The 25,304-nt window shown below is 36.8% G+C and overlaps 1 protein-coding gene across 3 annotated transcripts in view; it reads right to left on the bottom strand.

Annotated features, from left to right (window-relative positions):
- UMAD1 (UBAP1-MVB12-associated (UMA) domain containing 1) overlaps positions 1-25,304 on the bottom strand; it is a 240,548-nt gene that overhangs the window by 194,347 nt on the left and 20,897 nt on the right. For 2 of the 3 annotated variants that reach the window (XM_017525083.1, XM_037737301.1), the window contains exon 2: positions 13,886-13,985. In XM_017525083.1, the coding sequence (XP_017380572.1) occupies positions 13,886-13,967 (82 nt within the window). In that variant the 5' untranslated portion in view covers positions 13,968-13,985. Of the gene's footprint in view, positions 1-13,885; positions 13,987-25,304 lie in introns of all 3 variants that reach the window. The other variant, XM_017525082.2, reaches the window with a different exon arrangement.

The raw sequence follows: 25,304 nt of genomic DNA, 5'->3' as shown, positions 1-25,304 counted from the left end.
ATAATTGGCCAGACATACAAAAATAAAAGCGTAAATAACATTACAAAATAATAATATAGATAGGAGCTGCTATAAAATACTATGTGTGATTAAAAAGCAAATAAATGATAGAAGAGTCACACTGGGAGATCAAAAAGAGAGCTATCTAGAAACTGAGGAGGCCTTGAGACAGATTTCATCTGAGATCTTTACACTGAACGGGACATGGATACAATGAAACAGGCTGGGCACTCTGCACAAGGAAACACTGGTCTGAGAGCATGGGAGCAGAAAAACAACTTGGATTAGAATAAATTAATGAAAAGGCAAACCATCAGCAAATAATTACTACTAATTATAAGTAAATGTTCCTTTTTAAGATAACAATTAAAAAGGTTATCTAATCACAGTTTTGCATCTGTACATCTCCATTATCATTTGCCTATCTTCATTCTCTAATTTTTATGTAGTTGTCCAGTCATTCTACTTTCTGAAGCCAAACTAGTAAAAGTAGCCAATGAGATATGCCCCACCTGACAACTCTCTCACCTTTACTATTAAAATAAAAAATCCTAAGATATCACACTCCAAGTAGCTAGTAAACCAATGCAACATCTAAAAAAGTAATTCTTAATACTTTTAGAGTTACAGATCTTTGAGAATCTAATGTAATGCAGGGAATGTTCTCCCCCTAAAAATACAAACCTAAAATTTTACATGTAGTGTCAGAGGTTTCCAGACCACTCTATGTGGCCCTACAAACTCATCACGGGTTAAGAACCCCTAACATGGCAACAGCAACAGGGACAATGGCTGCTTATTTCAGTTATCAACTTCTTCAAGCCATCCATCAACAAGCTATTTTAAGGGTTACAGTTTTCCTTTGGTGCTGCCAAGCATATTTTCAGCTGGTGCATCAGGAAATGATGAATGCCAGAAATAAAAATAAGTCATTCCATAAGTTTACAGCTTAGTTATTTGACTTAGAATACTTAAAATTTTCAGAACAATTACTCCTTTAAGTCAGTAACACTATAATATAAAGCTTGAATATCATATATTTAATACCTATTGTTAAAAATATGTATGGATGTATAGTCATACAAGTACACATCATTTTTGATGGAAATACCAGTTGTAAGAAGTGAATCCTTTTCAAATTTAACTGATAACCAGACTTTGGCAGCAATTTCCTTTAGTAATGTTCTGCTGGTTAACACACACTTTAAACACTTCAGTCTATAGTGGGCGTGAATAGACTTTCTAGTGGACTGTTTGTATAAGCACAGATTGGCCTTCAAGTCTGAGATGAGGGAAGGCTTATATGTGGCCCTGGTAGGGTGTATATCATTCCTTTGCCTACAACATACATCCTTAGTGATTTCAAAATTCTTTTCAGCTAAACTAAATGCTACCTCAGAATCATTCTCCCAAGCATTTCACTGAACTGCTCAGAGTCAGCAAGAGAATTAAAACTTCTTTGTACTCCCTTTTGTCGGTGCAGATCTGTGTACAGTTTCCTTTTGCTTCATCTCCTCTAATAATGTAATGAAGACACCATGATATCATTAACATTTCACAGAAAAGGAAAATGAGGCTGAAATGGTAAGTAGCCTGTTCAAAATCACACAGCAAGTAAATGACAGAACTTAAATAGAATCCAAATACTATTATTTCCAGTTCAGTACCTGTATTACTTATGGCTTGGTTCATCTGCAAATGACAAAATAAAATAGTTGCTCAAACAGAATAGAACTTTGTGTCTCACATAAAGGAAGCTCAAAGGAAAGTTCAAAGGACTGGTATGGCAACTTCACAACTCTTTGACTTCACTCTTCAGCTATCCTCACAAGGTACCCTAGTTCTCATGGTCTAAGATGATGGCTAGAATTCTAGATAATCATCATATTCACATTCCAGGATAAGGGAAGTGGGGGCAGGGGAGAGGAGTAAGGAAGGTACACAGCAGTGTATTTTTAAAAGGTTGCCTAGAATCTGCAACACAACATTTCTTCTTATATCCATTGGCCAGAAATTTCATCATAGTCTTCATACCTAACTGGAAAATGGCCAAATGGCAAGATAAAGGAGGAAACGGATATGGAGGGACTAGTAGTGTCTGCCCATACCACAATGAAGCTAAAGAAGATTTAAAAGGTCTAATTCTCAGGTGTTCACAAAAATAACTTGCAACATGATGGTTCTGGAAAGTTTATTAATTTGTTGTTGTTGTTTCTCTGACTTACTCTGTCAACTTGGTATGGGTATACATGCATGCTTTCTCAGTGATGCATTCAGGACATGATGCTGCAATTTGTTTTTTCATTAAAAGACAATTTTCAATCTTGAAACTATAAAAATTATCTCCATTTTTTTAAAAAAGTGTATAAATTATCTCCATTTTTAAAAATCGTGAATAAATTTCTGTTAAGAAAAAACATAACAAAACAAAACTCATAACTTTACTGCTTTAAATTGGCCTGATAGTTCCTTATTGCTAGTGGGATAACATTCTAACATTTGAGAATGCCACACAGGGCCCACAAACCACGTTTCTAGACACATTTCCCAATAGTGGTCCTGATACACTCACTCTATTCAGTCAAGAATACTGGCACTGCCTATGTATCAGATTCTTCTGAAGCTATATAACTTTACACAATCTGCGCCCCACCCCCCACCTAGAAAGGTTTTGCTGCCCTACCATACCTTATGCAAATAATTATTCCAGAAATACTCAGACATCAGTATGCATAAAAATACTGTTGAGTAAAGCAATCAACTCCTCCCAAGTAGCTACACTAAATGCATTGCTTGTTTAAAATGCTGATTCTCTGGCTATAGAGCTGAAGATTCTGTTTCACTAGGCGTGAATCAGGCCCAGAAATCTGCAGCATCAGTACCAAGCAGCAGAGCACCTGTTCACTTACCGATTACTACACTCAAAAAAAAAGATGATATCACACCAATTTACCACATTCTTCTTACTTATTTTATGAGATACTGTTCTTCCAAGGTAAGACCATAACTCTATCATGATATAATGAAGGAAGAAGACACTTAATTTTATTTTTTTTCAGAACAGGAGTAAAAGTTATTAAAAAGCTTTAGAACAGTAAGGAAAGGAAATAAAAGAGGAAAAGTACAACTTGGAAGAGGGTCAAGCAGCCAACTTGAGAAACCAAGTGTGCCAACACTTAAATTTTTTAGAAATTCATAGTTCTGAAGATTAATGTGTAAGCCCAACAATTATTCCCTTCATAATATGCATTGGTTGCATACAATGAACAAAAAAAACAGAAGTTCAATATGATAACTGCTTAACTATAAAAGAATACTGTAGTACTAAGATTACCAGAAAGACATTCAGGTTTTCCAACCCTGTATGAATTACTCATACAAAGTAGAATATTCATACTGTGCATTTTACTTAGACGTTCCTCCTCATTATTTCCTCAATATAATGAAATAATCAACTTTAAATATGAAAAACACTCACCATAATTTTTGAGTTAAATCTGACAAGATGTGAAGTTATAGCATTAGTAAAACCTGTAAGGAAACAGTTGGAGAAATTCTATTTACATAATATGGTGTGCATACCTAAAATGTTTTCCCTACAGATATTGTATGGAATAAGCACCCCTTAAGGAAATAGTATCACAGTAAAACAGTCAACTGCCCCCAAATAACTGTACTAAAAATATGACTGCTTGAATGCTTTAGTCTGATTTTTTAAAAGTACCTCAGATGTTGCTTGGAAACGTTTATGGGTGTTAATCTGTCAAATAATTTCACATAAATTTAATTCATAAATGTACTATGGCTAAAGACAAAAAGAGTCATAGATCACTTGGAATTCACATTGTATAATTAATTTAACAAAATGCTTCCCAGTTGTTTCACTGATTTTTCAAAAAAACATCTAAGGTTTCAAAAACAACCCTCCGTATCCATGATTTTCTCATGAGTGGATTCAACCAACAGTAGATCAAAAACATTCAGAAAAAAATTGCTTGTGGTTGCCAAGCGTGGTGGTTCACATCTATAATCTCAGCACTTTGGGAGGCTGAAGCCGGTGGATAACTCAAGGCCAGAAGTTCAAGACCAACCTGGCCAACATGGTGAAACTCCATCTCTACTAAACACACACACACACACACACTAGCCGGGAATGGTGGCACACTCCTGTAATCCCAGCTACTTGGGAGGCTGGGGCATGAGAATCACTTGAACCCAGGAGAAAGAGGTTGCAGTGAGCCAAGACTGTGCTACTGCACTACAGCCTGGGTGACAGAGTTTAAGACTCTGTCTCAAAAAAAAAAAATTGCATCTGTCCTAAACATGTACAGGTTATTTTTCTTGTCATTATTCCTCAAACAATACAGTAAAACAACTATTTACATATTATATAGCATTTACATTGTACTAGGTATTTTAAGTAATCTAGGGATGATTTAAAGTGTATGGGAGGATGTAAGTAGGTCATAAGCCAGCACTAGGCTTTTTTATTTCAGGTACTTGAGCAACCATGAATTTGGGTATAAGCAGGGGTCCTGGAAACAATTTCCCATAGATACCAAGGGAAAACTGTATATTACTCACAGAAAATGAATTTCGGCTGGGCGCAGTGGCTTATGCCTATAATCCCAGCACTTTAAGAGGCTGTGGCAGGCAGATCACCAGCAGTCACGAGTTCCAGACCAGCCTGGACAACATGGTGAAACCCCATCTCTATTAAAAATACAAAAATTAGCCGGGCATGGTGGCACGTGCCTGTAATCCCAGTTTCTTGGGAGGCTGAGGCAAGAGAATCATTTGAACCCAGGAGGCAGAGGCTGCAGTGAGCCAAGAGTATACCACTGCACTTCGGCATGAGCAACAAGAGCAAAAAGTTCATCTAAAAAAAAAAAAAAGAAAATAAATTTCATTTCTTATAATTATGTATGAAGCTGTCTGCTCTTTTTCTATTTAATGATTTAATATCTTGAAGGAAACTTAATTACCCAGAAATTCTGTGGTTTTATTTGCTTTTTGATTAAGGCTCAACTAAAAAAGAAACTGTAGCTTTGTGTTTTATGAAACGTTCTTCAAAGTATACTGTATCACATTATTTGATGATGTACAATTACTAAATTAGAGAGTAAACTGTGGTGCTTTTCAGCCTTGCATGAACTCTAGAATCATCAGAAGAACTCTGGGGGAAAATAATCAATATCTGGGCCTACTCCAAGGGCCATTTAATCACAATCTAGGAATGGGTCCCAGCACCAGTATTTTTTTCTAAGTACCCTCTAATGCACAGGAGAGTTAGAAACATAGAGTTAGAGAGATAGATCCCTAATTTACATTTGGGTCATCTAAGTCCACTAAGCCCCAGAAAAAAATGAACGATTTTCCCACAATTAATTGTGCCAAACAGAGGGCTCAGTTCTGCCTCTCAGTACAGTTGGCACCCCCCACTTCCCTCATGCAAGTGCCTTTTACTGTACATTCAAGGAGTTGAGGGTGGTGCATCCCACATGGGGATGGCCTAATCTAACTTTTTCACCTCGAAAAAACTGAAACTGAAATGCTGCTAGATTAACAGGTAAACCAGAATCAGTTAACAGTGAATGAAAATACTGTTAATTCTTTCCATTAGACACACCACTCCACGTTTCTTAATAGAAAAACAAGCATCTACATAATGAAGTTAGTTGAAAAATCCTGGCATACTTTCTTTACAATTTAAAGTTCAAAAGTAAAAACACAAAAATTGCTAAGTAAAATAATGTAAATTGAGTTTTTCTGGCTATCTCGATACATGGGTAAGGAGATAGTGATAGGGCAAGCTGCTTTTTAATCCATAAAACACTCTAATTTTTTAATAAGCTGGTAAACATTTTTTGTAAGAACAAGGAATAAAAACAGCAAGCACATGTTGAAAACCTGTTTAGTTTTTGTCACTGTTTTAATTAAAGCCTTCAACCTTACACAGAATCAATGTGACTTACTGTCCCTCATTCCTTAGAATGTAAAATTTTATGTACACAGCTAAGTTTCCACTTTTAAATAAAGGAAACAACACAGCGACAAAGAGACTACCTTTAAAACTTCCATATAAAAATGTGATTGTTTGACTAAAGTATGTATATATGATTAGATTCCCAGAATGAAGAAATCAGTAGGAGATAATCTTAAAAATAACTTACTTTCAAAATCTGATTGATCATTTAGACTGTAAAACAGAAGGTGAGGCTAAATTACATATTTCAATAGCTTTTAAGTATTTTAAAAGGTGAAATTCAAGCTACTGTGAATTATTATATTGCGGTTCTAAATTCAGTGAGTGATACAAAATAATTAGCTTAATGGAAACTAGAAGTTCTTATGCCCTACTTTAAGAAGCACCTGCATATTCTGAAAAACATGATGCATTTCAGTTTTACTGTAACCCAATTCCTTTAATCTCTACAATAGTGTTTGCCTGATTTCATTCTGCCTGTTTCAAAGTTATATTCAATATTAGGTCAACAATATTAGTGAACCAAGAACAATATCTAAATTGTTCCTTTTCATTTATATCCTATGATTTTGTATTATTTTTCCTTCTTTTTGCTATAACATAATAAGCTAATTCATGCTTTTGTCTTAGTTTTGGAAGGAATTATATGCCAACATTTATGCAATACTCCTTTTCCTAATTTAAAATAACTATGAGCTTGCCACTACACTAGGAAATTTGTAATCAACTTAAAGATAATGTCTTAAAAGTACAATTAAACATGTCATAACAGAAGAAAACCCTGGTAATTACGAATAGCGCCATGCTTGCTGTATTTTTAAACAGTAGCAAAAGGCTATGAAAAATCGCCACCCAGCGATGCAAATGAAAACTGCAATTTGTTTTTGTGTAAAATGAGTACCCTGGAGGATTACTTCAACTTCATTACCGAATGAAAGAATAGCCATTACCTTCTTAAGTGAATAGGAACTGGTTACAAGGGAAAGGATGTTTTTCTACTAGGATTTTTTCCCCTTATTCTTATTCAGCACACTTGACATTTTACAAAGGCTAAAAGCTTTGGAAATCTTAATGGGGAGAAAGGTTTGCTGTCTAAATGTAATCTAACTGTATACGAACTGCCTAGATATTTCTATTACCCAAAGTGTCCAGACTCTGCCCTGACCTGAATTTCAAGTCATGATGTGTTGATTCCATCAATTCTGCAATGCCATCTAATAATTGTGACCTAAAACCTATTTGTGTTAAGCAGAAATGCCTACCTAGGGGAAAAGGTATTCTCAAGTGGAAAAAAACAGATAATTTAGAGCTTAAACAACATAATTTACTCTGACCTTTCTAGAAACAGGTTATAAAAGCCACATAAGGAAATAGTCGAACAAATTCTGTAGAGTCCATATTGATAAAGGGTGCTGCTACAAATATGATGTTTATAAGTCCTTACTTAGTTGTATCATTTAGACACCAACAAATACACACAAACCAACAATATATATTTATTTTTCTGTAGTGTACCTATTGCACATAACGTCACAAAAAAGTTATATTGATATATGCTAACCACAATACATGTGTATGCAACTAAAAAACCATCAGAACTAATAAATAAATTCAGTAAGGTTACAGGATACAAAATCAACATACAAAAATCAATAGCATTTTTGTATGCCAACAGCAAACAATTTGAAAAAGAAATCAAGAAAGTAATCCCATTCATAAAGCTACCAGTAAAATAAAATACTTAGGAATAAATTTAACCAAAGTAAAAGATCTCTAAAATAAAAATCGTAAAACACTGATGAAAAGAAACTAAAGAGAAAACACACACACACACACACACACACACACACACGCACACACACACACACACACACACTTAGAAAGATATTTACGGATTAGAAGAATCAGTACTGATAAAATGTCCATACTACCCAAAACAATCTACAGATTCAATGCAATCACTATCAAACTACCAATACAACTCTTCACAGAAATGGAAAAAATAATCCTAACATTTATATGGAACCACAAAAGATGGAGAAAAGCCAAAGCCATCCTGAGTAAAAATAACAAAACTAGAGGAATCACACTACCTGACTTCAAATTATACTAGAAAGCTACAGTAACTAAAATAGCACAGTACTGACATAAAAACAGACACATGGACCAATGGACCCAAATACAGAACCCAGGAATAAATTCACACATTTACGATCAACTCATTTTCAACAAAGATACCAAGGACGTACATTGGGAAAAGGAAGTCTCTCAAATCAACGGTGCTGGGAAAACTGGGTATCTATACGCAGAAGAATGAAACTAGACCCCTATCTCTTGCCATATACAAAAATCAAATCAAAATGGATAAAATACTTATATCGAAGACCTGAAACTATGAAACTACCAGAAGAAAGCTTTGGGCAAACGCTCCAGGACAGTAATCTGAACCAAGATATCTTGAGTAATACCCCACAAGCACAGGCAACCAAAGCAAAAATGGATAAATGGGATTGCATCAAGTTGACAGGCTTCTGCACAGCAAAGGAAATAATCAACAGTGAAGAGACAACCCACATACTGAGAGAAAATACTGACAAACTACTCATCTGACAAGAGAGTAATAATCAGTATACACAGGCACTCAACTCAATAGAAAAAAATAAAATAATCCAGTTGTAAAATGGATAGGCCAGGCATAGCAGCTCATGCTGTAATCCCAGTACTTTGGGAGGCCGAGGTGGGAAGGTGGGTTGAGCCTAACAGTTCGAAAGTAGTCTGGGTAACAACATAGTGAGAGACTATATCTTAAAAAAAAAAATTGTGTGTGTGTGTATATACACACACACACACACACACACACACACACACACACACACATATGTATCTGAATAGACATTTCTCTAAAAAAATTCACATCAATAATATTGAACATCTGTATGACTTTTTTGAGAAATGTCTCAAAATGAAACATGTTCAATATTATTGATCATGTATATGAAAAAATGTTCAATATTATTGATCATCAGAGAAATGTAAATAAAAATCAACATGAGATATCATCTCGACCCAGTTAAAATGGCTTTTATCCAAAAGACAAGCAATAACGAATGCTGGCAAGGATGTGTAGAAAGGGGACCTCATACCCTGGTGGCAGGAATGTAAATTAGTACAGCCACTATGAAGAACAGTATGGAGATTCCTTAAAAAACTAAAAACATAACTACTATATTATCCCGCAATTCTATTGTTGGGTACGTACCCAAAAGAAAAAATCAGCATATCAAAGAAATGTCTGTATTCCCACGTTTATTGCAGTACTGTTCACAATAGCCAGGATATAGAATCAACCTAAGTGTCTCCATCAACAGATAAATGGATAAAGAAAAGGTGGTACCTATACACCACAGAATAACATTTAGCCATAAAAAAGAAAATCTTGTCCTTTGTAACAACATAGATGGTACTAGAAGAGATCATGTTCAGTGAAATAAGCCAGGCACAAATTTCACATTTTCACTCCTATGTGGGAACTAAATTTTTTTTTTAATTGAACACATAGAGATAGAGAATACAGAGAGTTACCAGAGGCTAGGAAGGGTAGCAGGAAGAGGGAGATAAAATGGGGATAGACAAGGGGTACAAAAATACAGTTAGGTAGAAGGAATAAGATCTAGTATTTGGTAGCACAATAGGGTGACTATATAATTTATTGTGTATTTTTAAATAACTAAAAGAGTAGAAATTGAAGGTTACTAATACAAAGAAATAATTGCATGAAGTGATGGATATCTTGACTACCCTAATGTGATCACTACACATTATATGCTTGTGTCAAAACATCACATGTACCCTATAAATATACACAACAATTATGTACTAATAATTAAAACAAAAAAATTTAAAACAAAATAGATGTGTGCAAGTATGTGTCCATGTTAATAAAGGCAGTAAAAGCATTTTCTATTTACCATTTGACCTACTTTACTTTTTCCAAAATATTTTTACACAGTATGCTGAGACTAAAGTAGATATTCTATATGTCAGTACAGAATTATATGATAAAAAGAGCAATCTAACAGAGCAAATCAATTTTTTAAAAAAGACTTTACCAGACAATTAACTATAACTTTAAAGACAATTAACAATATTCCTAATAATCTGTCAGGATCTTTATCTGTCAATTCAGTTAAGTTCTTCACTGTTGAAGGATGTTTTCACTAATTAAAAAATATATATCATCTTCCAATCTCAACTTCATCAAGGAGTTTTCTGAAATATTTTAAAAATATTTAAATTATTGGCCAGGCATGGTGGCTCACATCTGTAATCCTAGAACTTTGAGAGCCAGAGGCAGGTGGATCACAAGGTCAGGAGATCAAGACCATCCTGGCCAACATGGTAAAACCCCATCTCTACTAAAAATACAAAACTTAGCTGGGTGTGGTGGTGGGCATCTGTAGTCCCAGCTCCTGGGGAGGCTGAGGCAGGAGAATTGCTTGAACTCAAGAGGCAGAAGTTGCAGTGAGCCGAGATCACACCACTGCACTCCAGCCTGGTGACAAAGGGAGACTCCAACTCAAAAAATAAATAAATAAAATAAATAAATAATAAAAAGTTAAAAGGTTTGGCTTAGCCAAAATAAAAGCCAAACTTTATGAACAGTAATAAAACAACCAGCCTTCTTTTATTAAAACAAACAAAAAAACAGCACTTTCTGTTTTCAACTGCAGGGAATATAATTTTTTTTCTTAAAACAAAGAGGTTAAGATGTCAATAATGTCTCAGAATTAAAACTGATGATGTAACTTTTTTTTTTAACCAAAATAATGGATAGTTCAGTGGTTTAGAGGATAGGCTCTGAAGTCAGATTGCCTGGGCTAATTCCAGATCTGCTACATGCTAGCTGGAGAAACTTGGAAACATTAAATCCTAGCCTGTGTATGGTGATATAATAGTATTAGCTCACTCACAGGGTTGTTCTAAGAATTTTACACACATTAACTAATTTAATCCCCTCAATAACCTCATGGGGCAGGAACTGATATCGTGCTCATTTTCTAGATATACTAAGTGGTACTGGGGAGGGCATATAACTTGCCAAAGGTAGAGAGTAAGTCATGGTTGCAGGATGCCAACCCCAGGGGTCTGACCCAGGGTCAGCACTTTCAATGGCATGTCACTGCAGAGCCTCTGAGATGCTCCTGCAGAAGAAGGAAGAGGGTATAAGTGATGAAAAGAGAAAGAAGAGCTCAGAGATGATGCTGATTGATACCATGAAAACTTCAGAGTAATGACACCCACAAAAGATTATGTACACAGGATTTTTACGAAAATGGTGAAGGGGTGGAGCTTTGCACCTGAGGGGAAATGAGGCTAAACAGTGACAAAGTCAGCAAACAGAGGAGCTGAAAGGCAAAGAGGCGTCTCAGCCAACGTCTTGGGGGCCTGCCTTGTTTGGGTCATTTGAACGAGGTGCAGCACGAGCTGCACTGCAAATTACACTGCTATCTTAGAACTATGACAGAAGTGATACTTCACCATGACTGTTCAACTGCTAGACATATGGCGCTGGGTACCAATAACTAGCATCAATCATGCTAGTCCAAGGTAGTCCTGGGAAAACTCCCTCAAAATACAGCACGTCAGCCTTTGGGAAAAAGTATCATTAGAGCTTAGATATATCAGATGGAGCAGCTAGTACTGAGAGCATATTAGAGTAATTAGGTCCCAGAAATTCCTTCATGAAATACCAAATTTGGAAGTTTGTGTGCCTTCTAGGGCTCAGTTAAAGAAAGACTACTTCTCAAACTAGTCTTTCCTAGAAAGGGACGGAGGTCTATGGTAGATAATACCCTGAGGCAGAAGGCCCTGGAAACCAGGCTTCTATTGAGGTAGCTACAAGACATGCAGTGGAATGTCTCATCAAGACTACATCCTGCTACCAGAAATTGGAGAAGATCTTAGCAACTCCAGGAGCCACTGCAGAGGGGCTTAAAATTTGTCTCAGAAATCCTACAAAGTGGCAGAGAGGGAGGGATAAAGATGAATAAAAAGTTTAAGGTCCAGCATCAGAAATCCTATGTGCCCTCAAAGATGCCAGTACACCCAACTTACATCCTTTAAATGGCTATTTGATATCAAAAAGAATAATGTCAATTTCTAAACACAAAAACAACAGAAAAGAGGCTGGACGTGGTGTCTCACAGCTGTAATTCCAACACTTTGGGAGGCCGAGGTGGGAAGATTGTTTAAGGCCAGGAGTTCAAGGCCAGAATAGGCAACATGGCAAGACCCCATCTCTATTTTCTCAAAAACTAACTTTTAAAAAAATTTTAAATACATGTATAATGAAAACAAAAAAAAGCAGAGTTCCCTGCATATGTGTTAAGACTTCAGAGGTATTTTAAAGTCAAGAATACGGAACAGAGTAGAAAACCAGGGTTTTTTGGAAAAAATGCTGAGAGAAGAATTTATTGTGAAATCCTGAAGATGAGGAATTTCACAGGAGGCCTGAGGCACCCCTGAAGTTTTCTGTTAGTGAGGGTAATTCAAGAAGTGTGAAGAAAGTAATACTGGCAGTTTTCAAGGAACTTAACTTGGGGCTGACAGAGTCAGTTCTGACTTGGAAGCCAAGGCATAAATCCATGACACACTAAGAAGGAAGGATCGGACTAGCAATCAAGCCTACCACACCCCACCTTATCCTAGTCTGAAGGTTACCCAGAAAAATCACCAGCCCTGGTCAAAGACTAAGCCCCATTATTTTACCTCAGGTATAAGGGATCTGGTCTGAAGAAAACAATTCTGACCAATCTCCCAGCTACTGCCCCTGCCCCCTGGACATACGAGACAGATTCAGAAAAACACCCAGGCCTGCCAGAACTTGGCTGTAGAAATGATGGAAAATTCTATAGTAAAGTTTATCCATGAGAAAAACTCTATTCTGATCTCCCAGAGATTACCCTTACATCTAAGGGAAACATCTCTTATTTCTCAAAGCATACAGAGCAGATGCCAGTCTGACTGGGCCAAAATAAGGAAGTAAGAGGTGGGAAACCAGTATCTGGAAAAAGAGACCCAGAGAAACATTCCAGGGAGTGAAGACCATATGAGTTAATGTAAATCTTCTCAGAGGGAGCAGGAATTTGGTGGAAGGAGGTCCAGCATGGAAGAGGATGAGAACCAGAAGGAAATACTGGGTTTTAATACCCCCTGCCACGCCTGGGAAAGAGAATTTCTGGAAAGAGCATACAGAGACCTTGTGTAAAACTTTTCTTCAGGGGAAGAAATGTGACATGACATGGAGGAAATTGTACTTTTCAGAATTCCCCTGGGGAAAAATGCTGTATTTGATTGAAAGAAATATTTTTTAAAGCCAAAAAAATCTTTAAAATTGGCAGGTATTAATTTTATAATAGAAAATAGTCTTAACAAACAGGAAACACTAACATATTTAGGCTTTAAAGTCTACTTCATTCAGCAAATATTTATTGGATGCCTAATTTAATTTCAGATGCTAATTTATGAAACAAAGTTAGTACTATTTATAAGACAGAACTTGAATTCATCAAAAATTCTTTAAGACTTTTTTGAAGATTGTAAGTTTCCTGAAGATTGTAAGTTTCCACAGTTAAAAAGGGGGGGTAAAAAGAAGTGATTTTACAAATTTAATTTGGTGTACACAGCCAAACCAACATGCAAGAAAAATCTCACTTGATGACACTATTCACTATTCCAAGTAATTGATGACCTTTATCTTTACAGATTTCAGTTTTTAAAAAGTAATGCATAAATTAATTCTGAATTATAAGAAATAATTTAAAATCAATCATATAATCAAGTAATTTTTTTAAAGAAAACATAATTCATCTAATTATTTTGTTTCTTAAAAAGACTCACCTAAAAGGACAAATCCATCTGCTTCTGTCTCTGGTACTGAGGGCTTTTTAGATTCTGGAGGCTTTCTGAAGAAGTGAAACATTGCTGCTGCTGCTGCTACCTGAAATAGAAACATTACCCAGTGTCAAATGCATATGCAACTGTAAGACTCTTACCCTTTGTAGCAAAAAGTTAAGCACAAAAATATCACAATTACTCTTAGGAATTCTATGCCCAGATGTAAATGCATGAGCCTTCTCTAGGTGTCAGCAGACAAAGCTAGAAAATGATCTTCCAGTTTAAACTCCTATATCCCTTGAAGCTCACAGTGCAACCTCTCTCAATTTCTGAAGACTTAGAAAATAACCCAGGAAATCCCTACATATAAATGCAAATTAACAGATAATACAAGAATCTGGAAGAGGTTTGCTAACTATAAAACAGATATTGGTTTGGGTAATAGAAAAAAATTAAAAGTCCAGGTCTCTTTTTATGCTACAACTACCTTAAGCCTCATAAAACTAAGGCCACATGAAAAAAAGAAAACATTTGAAACATCCTCTTCTGATGGTTACCTAATTTAGACACTCAAGCACTGTACCTGTATTAGTCCATTCTCACACTGTTATGAAGAAATACCCTAGATTGGGTAATTTATAAAGAAAAGAGGTTTCACTGACTCACAGTTTCACATGGATGCCAATAACTAGCACCAACCATGCAATATTGGTGCCAGTTATTGGTACCCATGTGAAAGGTCTCAGGAAACTTACAATCATGGGGGAAGGCACCCTTTCACAGGATGGCAGGAGAGAGAATGAGTGCCAAGCCAACGGGGAATCCCCTTATAAAACGATCAGATCTCATGAGAACTCACTCACTATCACAAAAACAACATGGGGTAAATGGCCCCCATGATTCAGTTATCTCCACCTGGTCCTGCCCTTGACACATGGGCATTAACACAATTCAAGGTGAGATTTGGGTAGGGACATAGAACCAAAGCATATCAGTACCCATCGTAAAACTGCAGCCAACTTTAAATTCCCATCAGTGCAGATCCTTGTGTTGGTGAGATTATTGTGCACTATCCCTAGTACATACATGCTCACACGCACAAATACAAGCGCGCGCGCACACACACACACACACACACCCCTCTCTTCCTACTATTCCAATTGTTATACATTTAACCAGGCCAACAATTTCTAGAAAACAAATGGGGAGAAAGTTGCAAGGTACATGCAAGGACACATAAGATTCTGAGGACAGTTCCTAACAGGCCATAAAACAGAAGAGAAAGCAAAGAATAATCCTGGTGGCAGAAAATGCTTCAAGTTTTAGTTCTCATATATTTCACCCATAACAGAAAATCAAGAAGGAAGGATAGATAAAGATTTAATCTGAGTAAAGCCTTCTAGAAACTGAGAATTATACTGGGATTTGTGCTGTTTGCCCTGACCTAAGCTGTAGATCAAAGAAGTGAATCCCAGCTTAAGTGAGTGGTAAAAGGAACTTAATTGTTGCTAGCAAACATATCTTGCAGATTCAGTTTTAAAAGGAATAAAAAGTAGAGAAGAAAAACACAACCTAGGTGAAGAAGAAAATGTTCTAATAAGAGAAAAGGAACAGCCTCTGAAATCCTTGAAGAAAGAGCTTACTGGTTATAGTAATGGATACAAAAGAAACGTTTTCAAAATAGTTTGGCACTCTCCACAGAGATCAAGGAGAGATGGTCTCTAATGAGCCTGGTGGGAAAAAAAAAAAAGATGAGGTGAAAAAGCAAAAGAAAAGGATGAAAAGACAAGGAATCAAATGAACAAAAGTAACTGAATAAGATAAAGGGAAACTCACACAAGGAAAAAATGAATTCAGGAAAGACTTCATTTGCAAGCAGGAATGTAAGAAAATAGAGTTCAAATTAAATGATTTATACAATTGGAAGAGGCAACTACTTTTCAAACCCAAACAGTTAAAAACAAAACTGAGAAGGCCTTTAAGGAACAACAACTGATTAAAACTGAACCTCAGCTAAGGATCAAATAAAGGGTATAGCTGATATTAAAACCTCAGTATAGACTAATGTGGCACTCAGTAAATTCTTTCACTTGGGATAAAATGGATCAGAAAAAAAGAGACTAAGGACTGAAGCCTTGTAGAGCCAAGATATCCTCAAGTAAATAAAGAGAAGGAAGGGGCCTGCACAGAGGTGAAAAAGATAAGAAACACAGGAACTCTAAGAATTATATCTAGCAAAAATTTTAGGTCTTGCTATTAACACATCAAGCTGACTGAAGTAAAGTAGATAAGAAGCCAACAAAACTTTTGAGAATTGTACTGCAAAAATAATCTGGTCTCAATTCAAAGAGGAATATGATTATTGAATACTTAAAACAACCTTTAGACAGCAATTTTCTACAGATAAGAGGCTGCCAGAGAAAACCGTTCAGCCCCCAAGGAGGCCCAATGCCCATTTGTGTTGTAGCCAAGGAAGTTACTGAAAGGAAAAAATTCCAAGACGGTGAACCCAATGGTATGGAGGACAATGGATGAGGAGCCTCTCCCAGGAAGCAGAATCTGGACATAATTAAGAAACATTCTTGGGCCCAAAATAGGGGTCCCCCAAAATTCTACTGGGAATTGCAGAACTGCTACAACTTTTGACTGCTGTCTCTCTCCTACCATTTGCCTTTCTGAATCGGAGTGGTTTTGGCAACTATGCCTCCCAGTTAGTCCTACCAGGGTGTAAGGGGAAAGGAAGGACAAGTTACTTGTCTTTTTAGTTCATGAAGTCTCCAGATCAAGAGGTATAACATCTGAACATGATGAACAGACTCTTGTATATCACCCAGAGGCACTGAACTTTGAGCACGATGCTGTAACTGAAGGCGGGAATGAGACAGACTGTCTTTGGGAGGGGTGAGTTACTTTGCCTATGGTAGTAGAGAGAGAGATCTGAATATGGTGAACACAAATGAGAACCACAGAATCATTAGGGCTGTTTACCAGCTGTGTTTTAGGGAAACATATAGGACAGTTTTCTCTTCCTTCCTTGGAGCTAGATGTGGCCATGTGATTTCCTTTGTTCACTGTGCCACATGTCATTAGAATGCTAAAATAAGGGCTTTTGTGGATATGGAGAGAAACCCTTTAGAAAGTGGCTACTCTTCTAACATATGAGTAACAGCCTTTTAAATAGAAGAACTCAAATTTCCAATGTCTTTTCACGTCTGGCCACAAGTCAGAAATGGAACAAACATGGATATCACTAAAGTAGTTCTGATAAGTCATTCTCAAACCCCAAAAGTTTAGATATATTGTTATAAAAGCCAGAGTAAACTCAAGTGTAGTATAAGAAAATAACCTCTTTTTAACCCAAGTATTGTGTAATGAATTTATAACAAGTAATTAAGTGAAACGTTTAAATTTTTAATGACCTAAAACATTACATTCGAACACACTGGCTACAGCAGCCTGTTACACAGCATGACTTACTGGCAAAGCATAACATTACAATCTGTCACTTCCGAACATAAGAACATTATCATATCCCAATAGAAGGAGGGATAATATAGGCTCCAGAAGTCAAGAAACTTGTAGGCAGGGAAAAAACAGGTCAGGAATAAGGCAAACAAAGCAGAGAATGTAAAAAAAGAATTAAGGATGACGCCGGGCGCGGTGGCTCAAGCCTGTAATCCCAGCACCTTGGGAGGCCGAGGCGGGTGGATCACGAGGTCAAGAGATCAAGACCATCCTGGTCAACATGGTGAAACCCCGTCTCTACTAAAAATACAAAAAATCAGCTGGGCATGGTGGCGCGTGCCTGTAATCCCAGCGACTCAGGAGGCTGGGGCAGGAGAATTGCCTGAACCTGGGAGGCGGAAGTTGCGGTGAGCCGAGATCGCGCCATTGCACTCCAGCCTGGGTAGCAAGAGCGAAACTCCGTCTCAAAAAAAAAAAAAAAAGAATGTCAGCAAAGATTTCCTTTGGATAATTTCAGACAGTTCTGAAGTTATTACAAAGGCATGAGTCACCCTCATGTATACCACCCCATGAACCTGACCTCCAACTTAGCTTCTTCCTCAACTACAGTCCACCTCAAGATGATGTTCTATTGGAACATGCTTCTAGTTTACAATAAGAGTCTCAGGAATCCCTTGTATGACCAATACTGCTGCTGATGCTAAAGACTCATACCACTAGGTACCTAAGGTCAGTCTAACCACGTATCTTCAGTAATCCCTCCATGCATGAAAAGAGCATATATTAAAACACTAAAATCTGCAATCAGCTTATCTTAATCCCATGATAATTCTTTTCATATCATTCAAAAACACACAGTGGTATAATAACTTACTCTAGAGTGGAGGGAGGGACTGGTAAATACCATTCTTAGATATCTCCTCTATAAGGGGTACAGTAAGATTTAGTTACCGTGCCTAAGACTAGTAACTGGAAAGGCGAAGGGGAATAACTACAAATGCCACTACAGTTGCTGAGTTCCTACAACGAGTCAGACCCGGTATCAAAATACGGTATACAATAGTCCCCGCCTTATCCATGGAGGACATGTTCCAAGACCCCAAGTAGATGCCTGAAACCAAGGATAGTACTAAACCCTATATACAGTATGTTTTTTCCTATACAAAAGGTCCCCTAAATAGTGACCCTTCATTTTAATGTTGACGAGAAAAGAAACTTGATTCCCAGCTGGGACCACTGTCTATGTATGTTTCGAGTTGGCCCATTCTCTCCATGTCTGTATGGGTTTTCTCTCCAGTACTCCAGCTTCCTCCCACATCCCAAATCTGTGTCCACTAGGTGGATTGGCATGTCTACATGGTTCCTCTCTCAGTGAATGTGGGTGGGTGTGTGAGTGCTCTGCAATGGAGTGGTGTCCTGTCCAGAGCTGGTTCCTGCCTCAAGGCTTAAGTTGCCAGAATAGCCTCTGGTTACCTGTAGCACTTAACTAGAATAATTGGGTAAATAATTATCTTGCTTGTTTTATTAATAATTCTTAAATGTAAGTATCACTAACATTTATTTCAGTGTTTAACATGATAGAAGTTTTTTATCTTTATTTCCAAGTTGGTGATGTTTTTATGACCAGAAATATGCCATAGGGAATTAACTCTTGCTTATATCAGTTAGCCAATGGTAAAACTGGTTTCATTACATGTTGTTTCACTTAAAGTCAGTTTCTAAGAACCTATCCATGATGTTAGGTGAGAATTTACTGTATGTACATATCTATGATAAAGTCTAATTTATAAATTAGACACAGTAAAAGATTAGCAATAACTAATAATAAAATAGAACTATAACAATATATAGAAATAAAAGCTTATGGTCCTTCTCTTTTCCTCTCTTACAATATCTTATTGTACTGTACTCATCCATTTTTTTACTCAGTTGCCATAAGTAACCGAAACAGTAGGAATCAAAACCATAGATAAGAGGAAGAACTACTGTATGCTCCATCTCCTGCAATCCTTATGATAACCCCCCAGGTATACACAATTATTCACATTGGATAAGTAAAAGAAGTGAAGTAGGACCAGGCATGGTAGCTTACACCTGTAATCCCAGAAGTTTGGAAGGCCACGGCAGGCAGATTGCTTGGGCCCCAGAGTTTGAGACCAGCCTGGGCAACATGACAAAATCCTGTCTCTACAAAAAATACAAAATTAGCCAGGTGTGGTTGTGTGTGCCTGTGGTCCCAGCTAATCAAGAGACTGAGGTGGGAGGATTGCTTGAGCCCAGAAGGGAGAGGTGAAAATGAGCCACTGAACTGCAGCCTGAGCAACAGAGCGAGACCCTGTGTCAAACAAAAAACAAAAAACAATTGAAGTAAAAAACTAGGTTAAGTATTCGTCCAAGTTTACACAGCTAGTAGAGTAGAACATAATCTTAAACCAAATCCTACTGGCACCAGGACTGAATGCTTTTCATCAGTAAAGCATCACAGGCCAGGAACTCTTAACATTTAGGACATCTGTGTTGGACTTTCTTTAATATAATATTTCTCAATGTTAGTCAAATACATTTGATTAATTCCATTTCTGTCTTTTCAATCCCTACTTTCTCAAGCCTTGCTAAGCTCTATGCTGTGAAGACATTTACTTACTGTACAACATCTATGAAGACCTTCACTTATTACATACTTCTATAATACAAATAGTTATTAAGTGCATAGTCCAGATACTGATCCAACACTGCAGATGTAGCACTGAACTAACATTTAGGAAAAACAAATTGCTACCTCAGCCCATCATATTTCTGAGGCAATCCTTACTAGAATTAAGAATAATTTAAGTGGAGGAGGTCTATATAGTCCTGCAGCATGTGGTAAGCTCCAAGTATGTGGCGCACCCTTGCTTCTGACATGCATGGCCTTGACAGCTGGACTTCTGCCTGGAGTTCCCAACCATACTCCAGTCTCATTTCCTTCTCTGTAATTTTCCATATTTTTTAAATTGTCTATAATGAGCAAATTTTACATTTATATAAGAAAACATATCAAATTTTATTCTTAAAAATCCACTATTAGCTAGTGGCAACTTGCCTAACTGAGCTAGAACCCAACCCATAATGCATCTTAATACTCAAATACAGGGATCCTGGACCTACCCCAATACAGGTGAGGGATAAACAATTCCCTGTTGGTAGGGTGAAGTGGCTCACACCTGTATTCCCAGCACTTTGGGAGGCTGAGGCGGGTGGATCACCTGAGGTTAGGAAGTAGAGGCCAACATGGTGAAACCCTGTCTCTACTAATAATACAAAAATTAGCTGGGTGTGGTGGTGCACGCCTGTTAATCCCAGCTACTCAGGAGACTGAGAGGCAAGAGAATCACCTGAATTCAGCAGGCAGAGGTTGCAGTGAGCCAAGATCCCACCATTGCACTCCAGCCTTGGTGACAAGAGCAAAACTTCGTCTCAAAAAAAAAAAAAAACTTCACCTGTCCAAACCTCAGAATGGGAGAAAATTCCTGCAAATCACATATTTGATAAATAATGTATATAAAGAATATATAAAGACCTCTTAAAATTCAATAACCAAAAAAAACTCAAAACTGGCCAAAAATATGAACAGCCACTTCACCTAGGAAGATACATGAGCACCAAACAACCACATGGAAAATGCCCAATATCATTAGTCAATAAGAAAAAGTAAATTAGATCTCAGTAAGATACCATTAAATATTTATTAAAATATTTAAAAATATTAAAATATTTAATAAAATATTTATTAAAATATTAAAATATTTAAAAACCAGCCCTAGCTGGGTACAGGGGCTCACACCTGTAATCCCAGTACTTTGGGAGGCTGAAGTGAGCAGATCACTTGAGGCCAGGAGTTTGTGTCCAGCCTGGGAAACACGGTGAAACCCATCTCTACAATAAATACAAAACTCAGCCAGGTGTGGTGGCATGTGCCTGAGGTCTCAGCTACTTGGGAGACTGAAATGGGAAGATTGCTTGAGCTCAGGATGTCAAGGTTGCAATGAGCCATGATCATACCACTGCACATCAGCCTGGGTGACAGGACGATGAGATCCTGTCTAAACAAAACAAAACAAACAAACAAAAAAACTTGTCTCATCCCAAGTGTTGGCAAAGATATGGAGCAATTGGAACTCTTGTACACTGCTGGTAGAAGGGTAACAGAGTACAATCGCTCTGGACAAGAGTTTGGCAGTTTCTCAAAAACGTAAACATATATCTACCATATAACTTAGCCCTTCGGGAAACAAAAACATATGTTCCCACTTATATACAAATATTATAACAGCTTTTTTTATAATAATCAAAAAATGGAAACAACTCAAATGTCCAATAACAGCTAAATGGATTTTTTTAAACTGCCATATCCATCCCACTCAGCAGTAAAGGAAAAAAAAATAGCGGTATATGCTACAATATGCAAAAATCTCAAAAAAAAAAAAAAAAATACGCTGATGAAGCCAGACAAAATAAAAGTTCATAGTAATTCAATTTATATAAACTTCTCAAAAATACAAACTAATGTACAGTGAAAGAAAGCAGATCAGAGGTTGAATGGGGAGGAGAGCAAAGGAAGGAGAGATAACAAGGGAGTAGAAGGAAACTATTGGAAGTGATGGATAGGTTCATTATCAACTATAATGACTGTTTCAGTGGTATAAATATACATTAAAACTCATCAAATTGTATACTTTCAATATCTGTTACTCATAATACCTCAATAAAGTTCTTTAAAAATTCATTATTAACACAATTAGATGTCATATATAAGTTTTAGTTCACAATTATTCAAAAAATTGTCTCAAACCTCTTAAGCCACTGTGTGTTACAGGGACAGTCTTTGTAAAAAAGCAAAATGCTTCTTTTCTCCATGCATCACACAAAACTGAAAAATAAAAGGACAGTTTATTCACTTTTAATCGTATACAGACTGCATATTAAAGGACATGCCTGACTTCTTAGCAGGGCAGATCCTACTGCTCTGAATAGAGGTAGGGGAGCACAAGAATGTATTTCTTTTTTCCTATTACTCCAAGGCTTCCCTTTTAAGTAATATTATCCATGACAAAAGGATTAAAGCAACATGGCTTTCTCAATTTGATTATCTCCTTTGAATTTCAACAGACTACTAGTTAATGTAAATATAGCAAATAGACTGAAATTCCTGTGTAATTGATGCAGCTACTGTCTAGACAGAATAATGTAAATATGTGTACGTGTGTGTGTGTGCTCACTTGTGTGTATAAATATATCACCCACACATTGTTCTTCCAAATCCAATAAATATGTAAATTTTACAGTGCTGAAAAATTAAAATCCTGAACAATGTTTAATCTTCCTCCTTTTGTATGGTGAAATGCATGACTATACAAATATAAAAATTTAGATAACAAGTTTACTAATTGCTCTTCAGAGATACCAAAACAGTATATAGGAAAGTATGCCATACTTTTGGTAGCTTTAATCTTGACTGATAAGAATACACCACTTAAAACAGCACTAGACGGCATAAAAATCAATGAGAATTAGAAATCTGGTAGGCTTCACAGACTAGGCAGCCTTGAGTTTAACTTCATCTGATGTGTATAAACAAAGAAGAGAAGAAAGACCTTTCCTGTAGGAAGGATCAACATGAACAAAAAGCATAGTTGGTATAGAGGAGGGCAAAGAGATTAACCTCACCAGAGAAAGGAACATGTAGATAAGCAACAGAAATCAAGACTGCAAAAGAAGGGAAGAAATAAATTATTGAAGAGGTAAAAGCATCAGGGAAGTGTCAGCATATTCAGAGTGGAAAAGCAAGATTTGTTGGACATTACTGGGCAGTCTGGAGTCTTGAGCAAAGTGTTTAAGCGAGATTAAATGTAAAATAGCATGCTGGAGAGACTGACTGAGGAGAGCCTGGAGTCAAGGAGTTAGAAAATTATAGTGAAAAGGGACTGGATTAAGACGGGTGAAGTTCGAATGAGAAAAGAAGGGATGTACAGAAATGATATGGAAAAGTGATATTATGAATAAGAAAAGGGAAGTAGGGAAAAGAAGTTTACCTTAAAAAAATAATAGTAAATTCCATTTCAATCAGATTTTCTAAGACAAACTGGAAATCCAGATATTATGTAAAAATCTAGGTTTTAAATAATAGCAACAAATTCACAATGTTTACAAATATGGTGCAGCTGGTACGAATCCTCTACAAACTGGACTTGGCCTTCAGGTGGCAAAGTGTTTTAGATCTAGGTTAGCAATAGCCTAAATCAGTAAAAGGAAAAACTGTTTAAACCTTTAGAATTAAGTAGATATCCTGGCTAGCACACCCATTCAGGTTATTCCCACCTTTGCTTGTTTTGACTAGGCTATTTTATAACTCTGTAAGAATAGGAGATCAATTGTAGAAAACTGATAGTCATCCATGCAATTCCTATCCATAAAAAACGCTTCTGGTAAAATGCATTAGTTATTGCCCTGGGAATACTAACCAATTTTGCATCCATTTATAAATTTAACATTCCTTATTTGCTTATCAATGTGTGATGATGCTTTGAGTACTCTTTTGAACCAGGTACAGTATCTCACTAGTTCCCTCCTTAATTAACAAGTTCAGTATTTAACAGATTTTAGATTCATAGTGAAGACATGATTTAATCCTCTTTTAAAATGTATCCTTTAGCATCAGTTAGACTACTAATTAGGATTACATAAAGACTCTCCCCATTTTCCCATCCCACTTAGGTTTTTTAGTTCGTAGATTTTTGATATTGGTATAATGGGGAAAAGGTACAGCTGTCTGAGAGGATAAGCACAGAAAGACATTTAAACTGATGTCACTTTTCAGCTCCACAGAACAGCTTGGAAACTAATTAAATTGAAGCATTCATATAAGTTTAATTTCCACCTCTCTTATTTATGCACAGACTTTTAAAAAATGAAACAAAAACAAAAAACTGTATCTTAGATCCAGGTGTTTGTTTCAAACTGCAAGTCCCAACCCTTGAGCGGAAGTAAACAAGTTAGCAGGTCAAGACGAGATTATTTTTTTTAATGGATTAAAATAGGAAGAAAAAAAGAGTAATAGGAAGGGAAAGAGAAGGCAAAAAGATTGTCTGAGTGCATCACATATAGTAACTAATGCTTTATAAACGTTTGCATTGGGTGCCTGTGCTGATTTATGATAAGAAATCTATTTTTCAGTTTGGGTTACAGGCAAAAAAGTTTTTTTCAAAGCCACTGATGATATAAGGGCATTCACATGCCCCTTTGAATTTTTTTGAAAAAATTGTGCACCCCCTTGCACTTTTAAAGTTCACATCTAAAACTTCCCACTGAAAATTATAAAGGACATAGTTTCTAGCATACTATAAATATTTACATGTTGAAACAAAATAATTATATCTTTCTTTTAACTTTACCCAATGAAATCTAAACACCATAACATTTTAACACTCACCATCAACCATTTTAAAAATACATGAACAAGTTCTTTTCTAACCGCAAGAGACTTTACATTGTTCTTTTTTCTCCTTCAACTCGTATTTCCACTCCACTTCCACTGGTCTGGAGAAGCTTAGAAACACCCTCAGAATACAACTGTGCAGCTTTTACAACGGTGTATACAGAAGAATACAAAGTGGTGGCAGCAACCTCACTTTTAAGAGAGCCTGTCCTAGCCAGGTGCGGTGGCTCACATCTGTAATCCCAGTACTTTGGGAGGCCAAGGCAGGCAGATCATCTGAGGTCAAGAGTTCGAGACCAGCCTGACCAACATGGAGAAATCCCATCTATACCAAAAATACAAAATTAGCCAGGCATGGTGGTGCATGCTTATAATCCCATAGGGTGGCTGAGGCAGGAAAATCACTTGAACCCAGGTGGTGGAGGTTGCAGTGAGCTGAGATAGCCCCACTGCACTCCAGTCTGGGCAACAAGAGTGAAACTG

This window comes from Cebus imitator, unplaced genomic scaffold (genome assembly GCF_001604975.1).
Source record: "Cebus imitator isolate Cc_AM_T3 unplaced genomic scaffold, Cebus_imitator-1.0 Scaffold37, whole genome shotgun sequence".
In the NCBI taxonomy this organism is placed as follows: domain Eukaryota; kingdom Metazoa; phylum Chordata; class Mammalia; order Primates; family Cebidae; genus Cebus; species Cebus imitator.
Note: the sequence above shows the minus strand (reverse complement) of the source record. Positions and strands in the feature narration are given on the sequence as shown.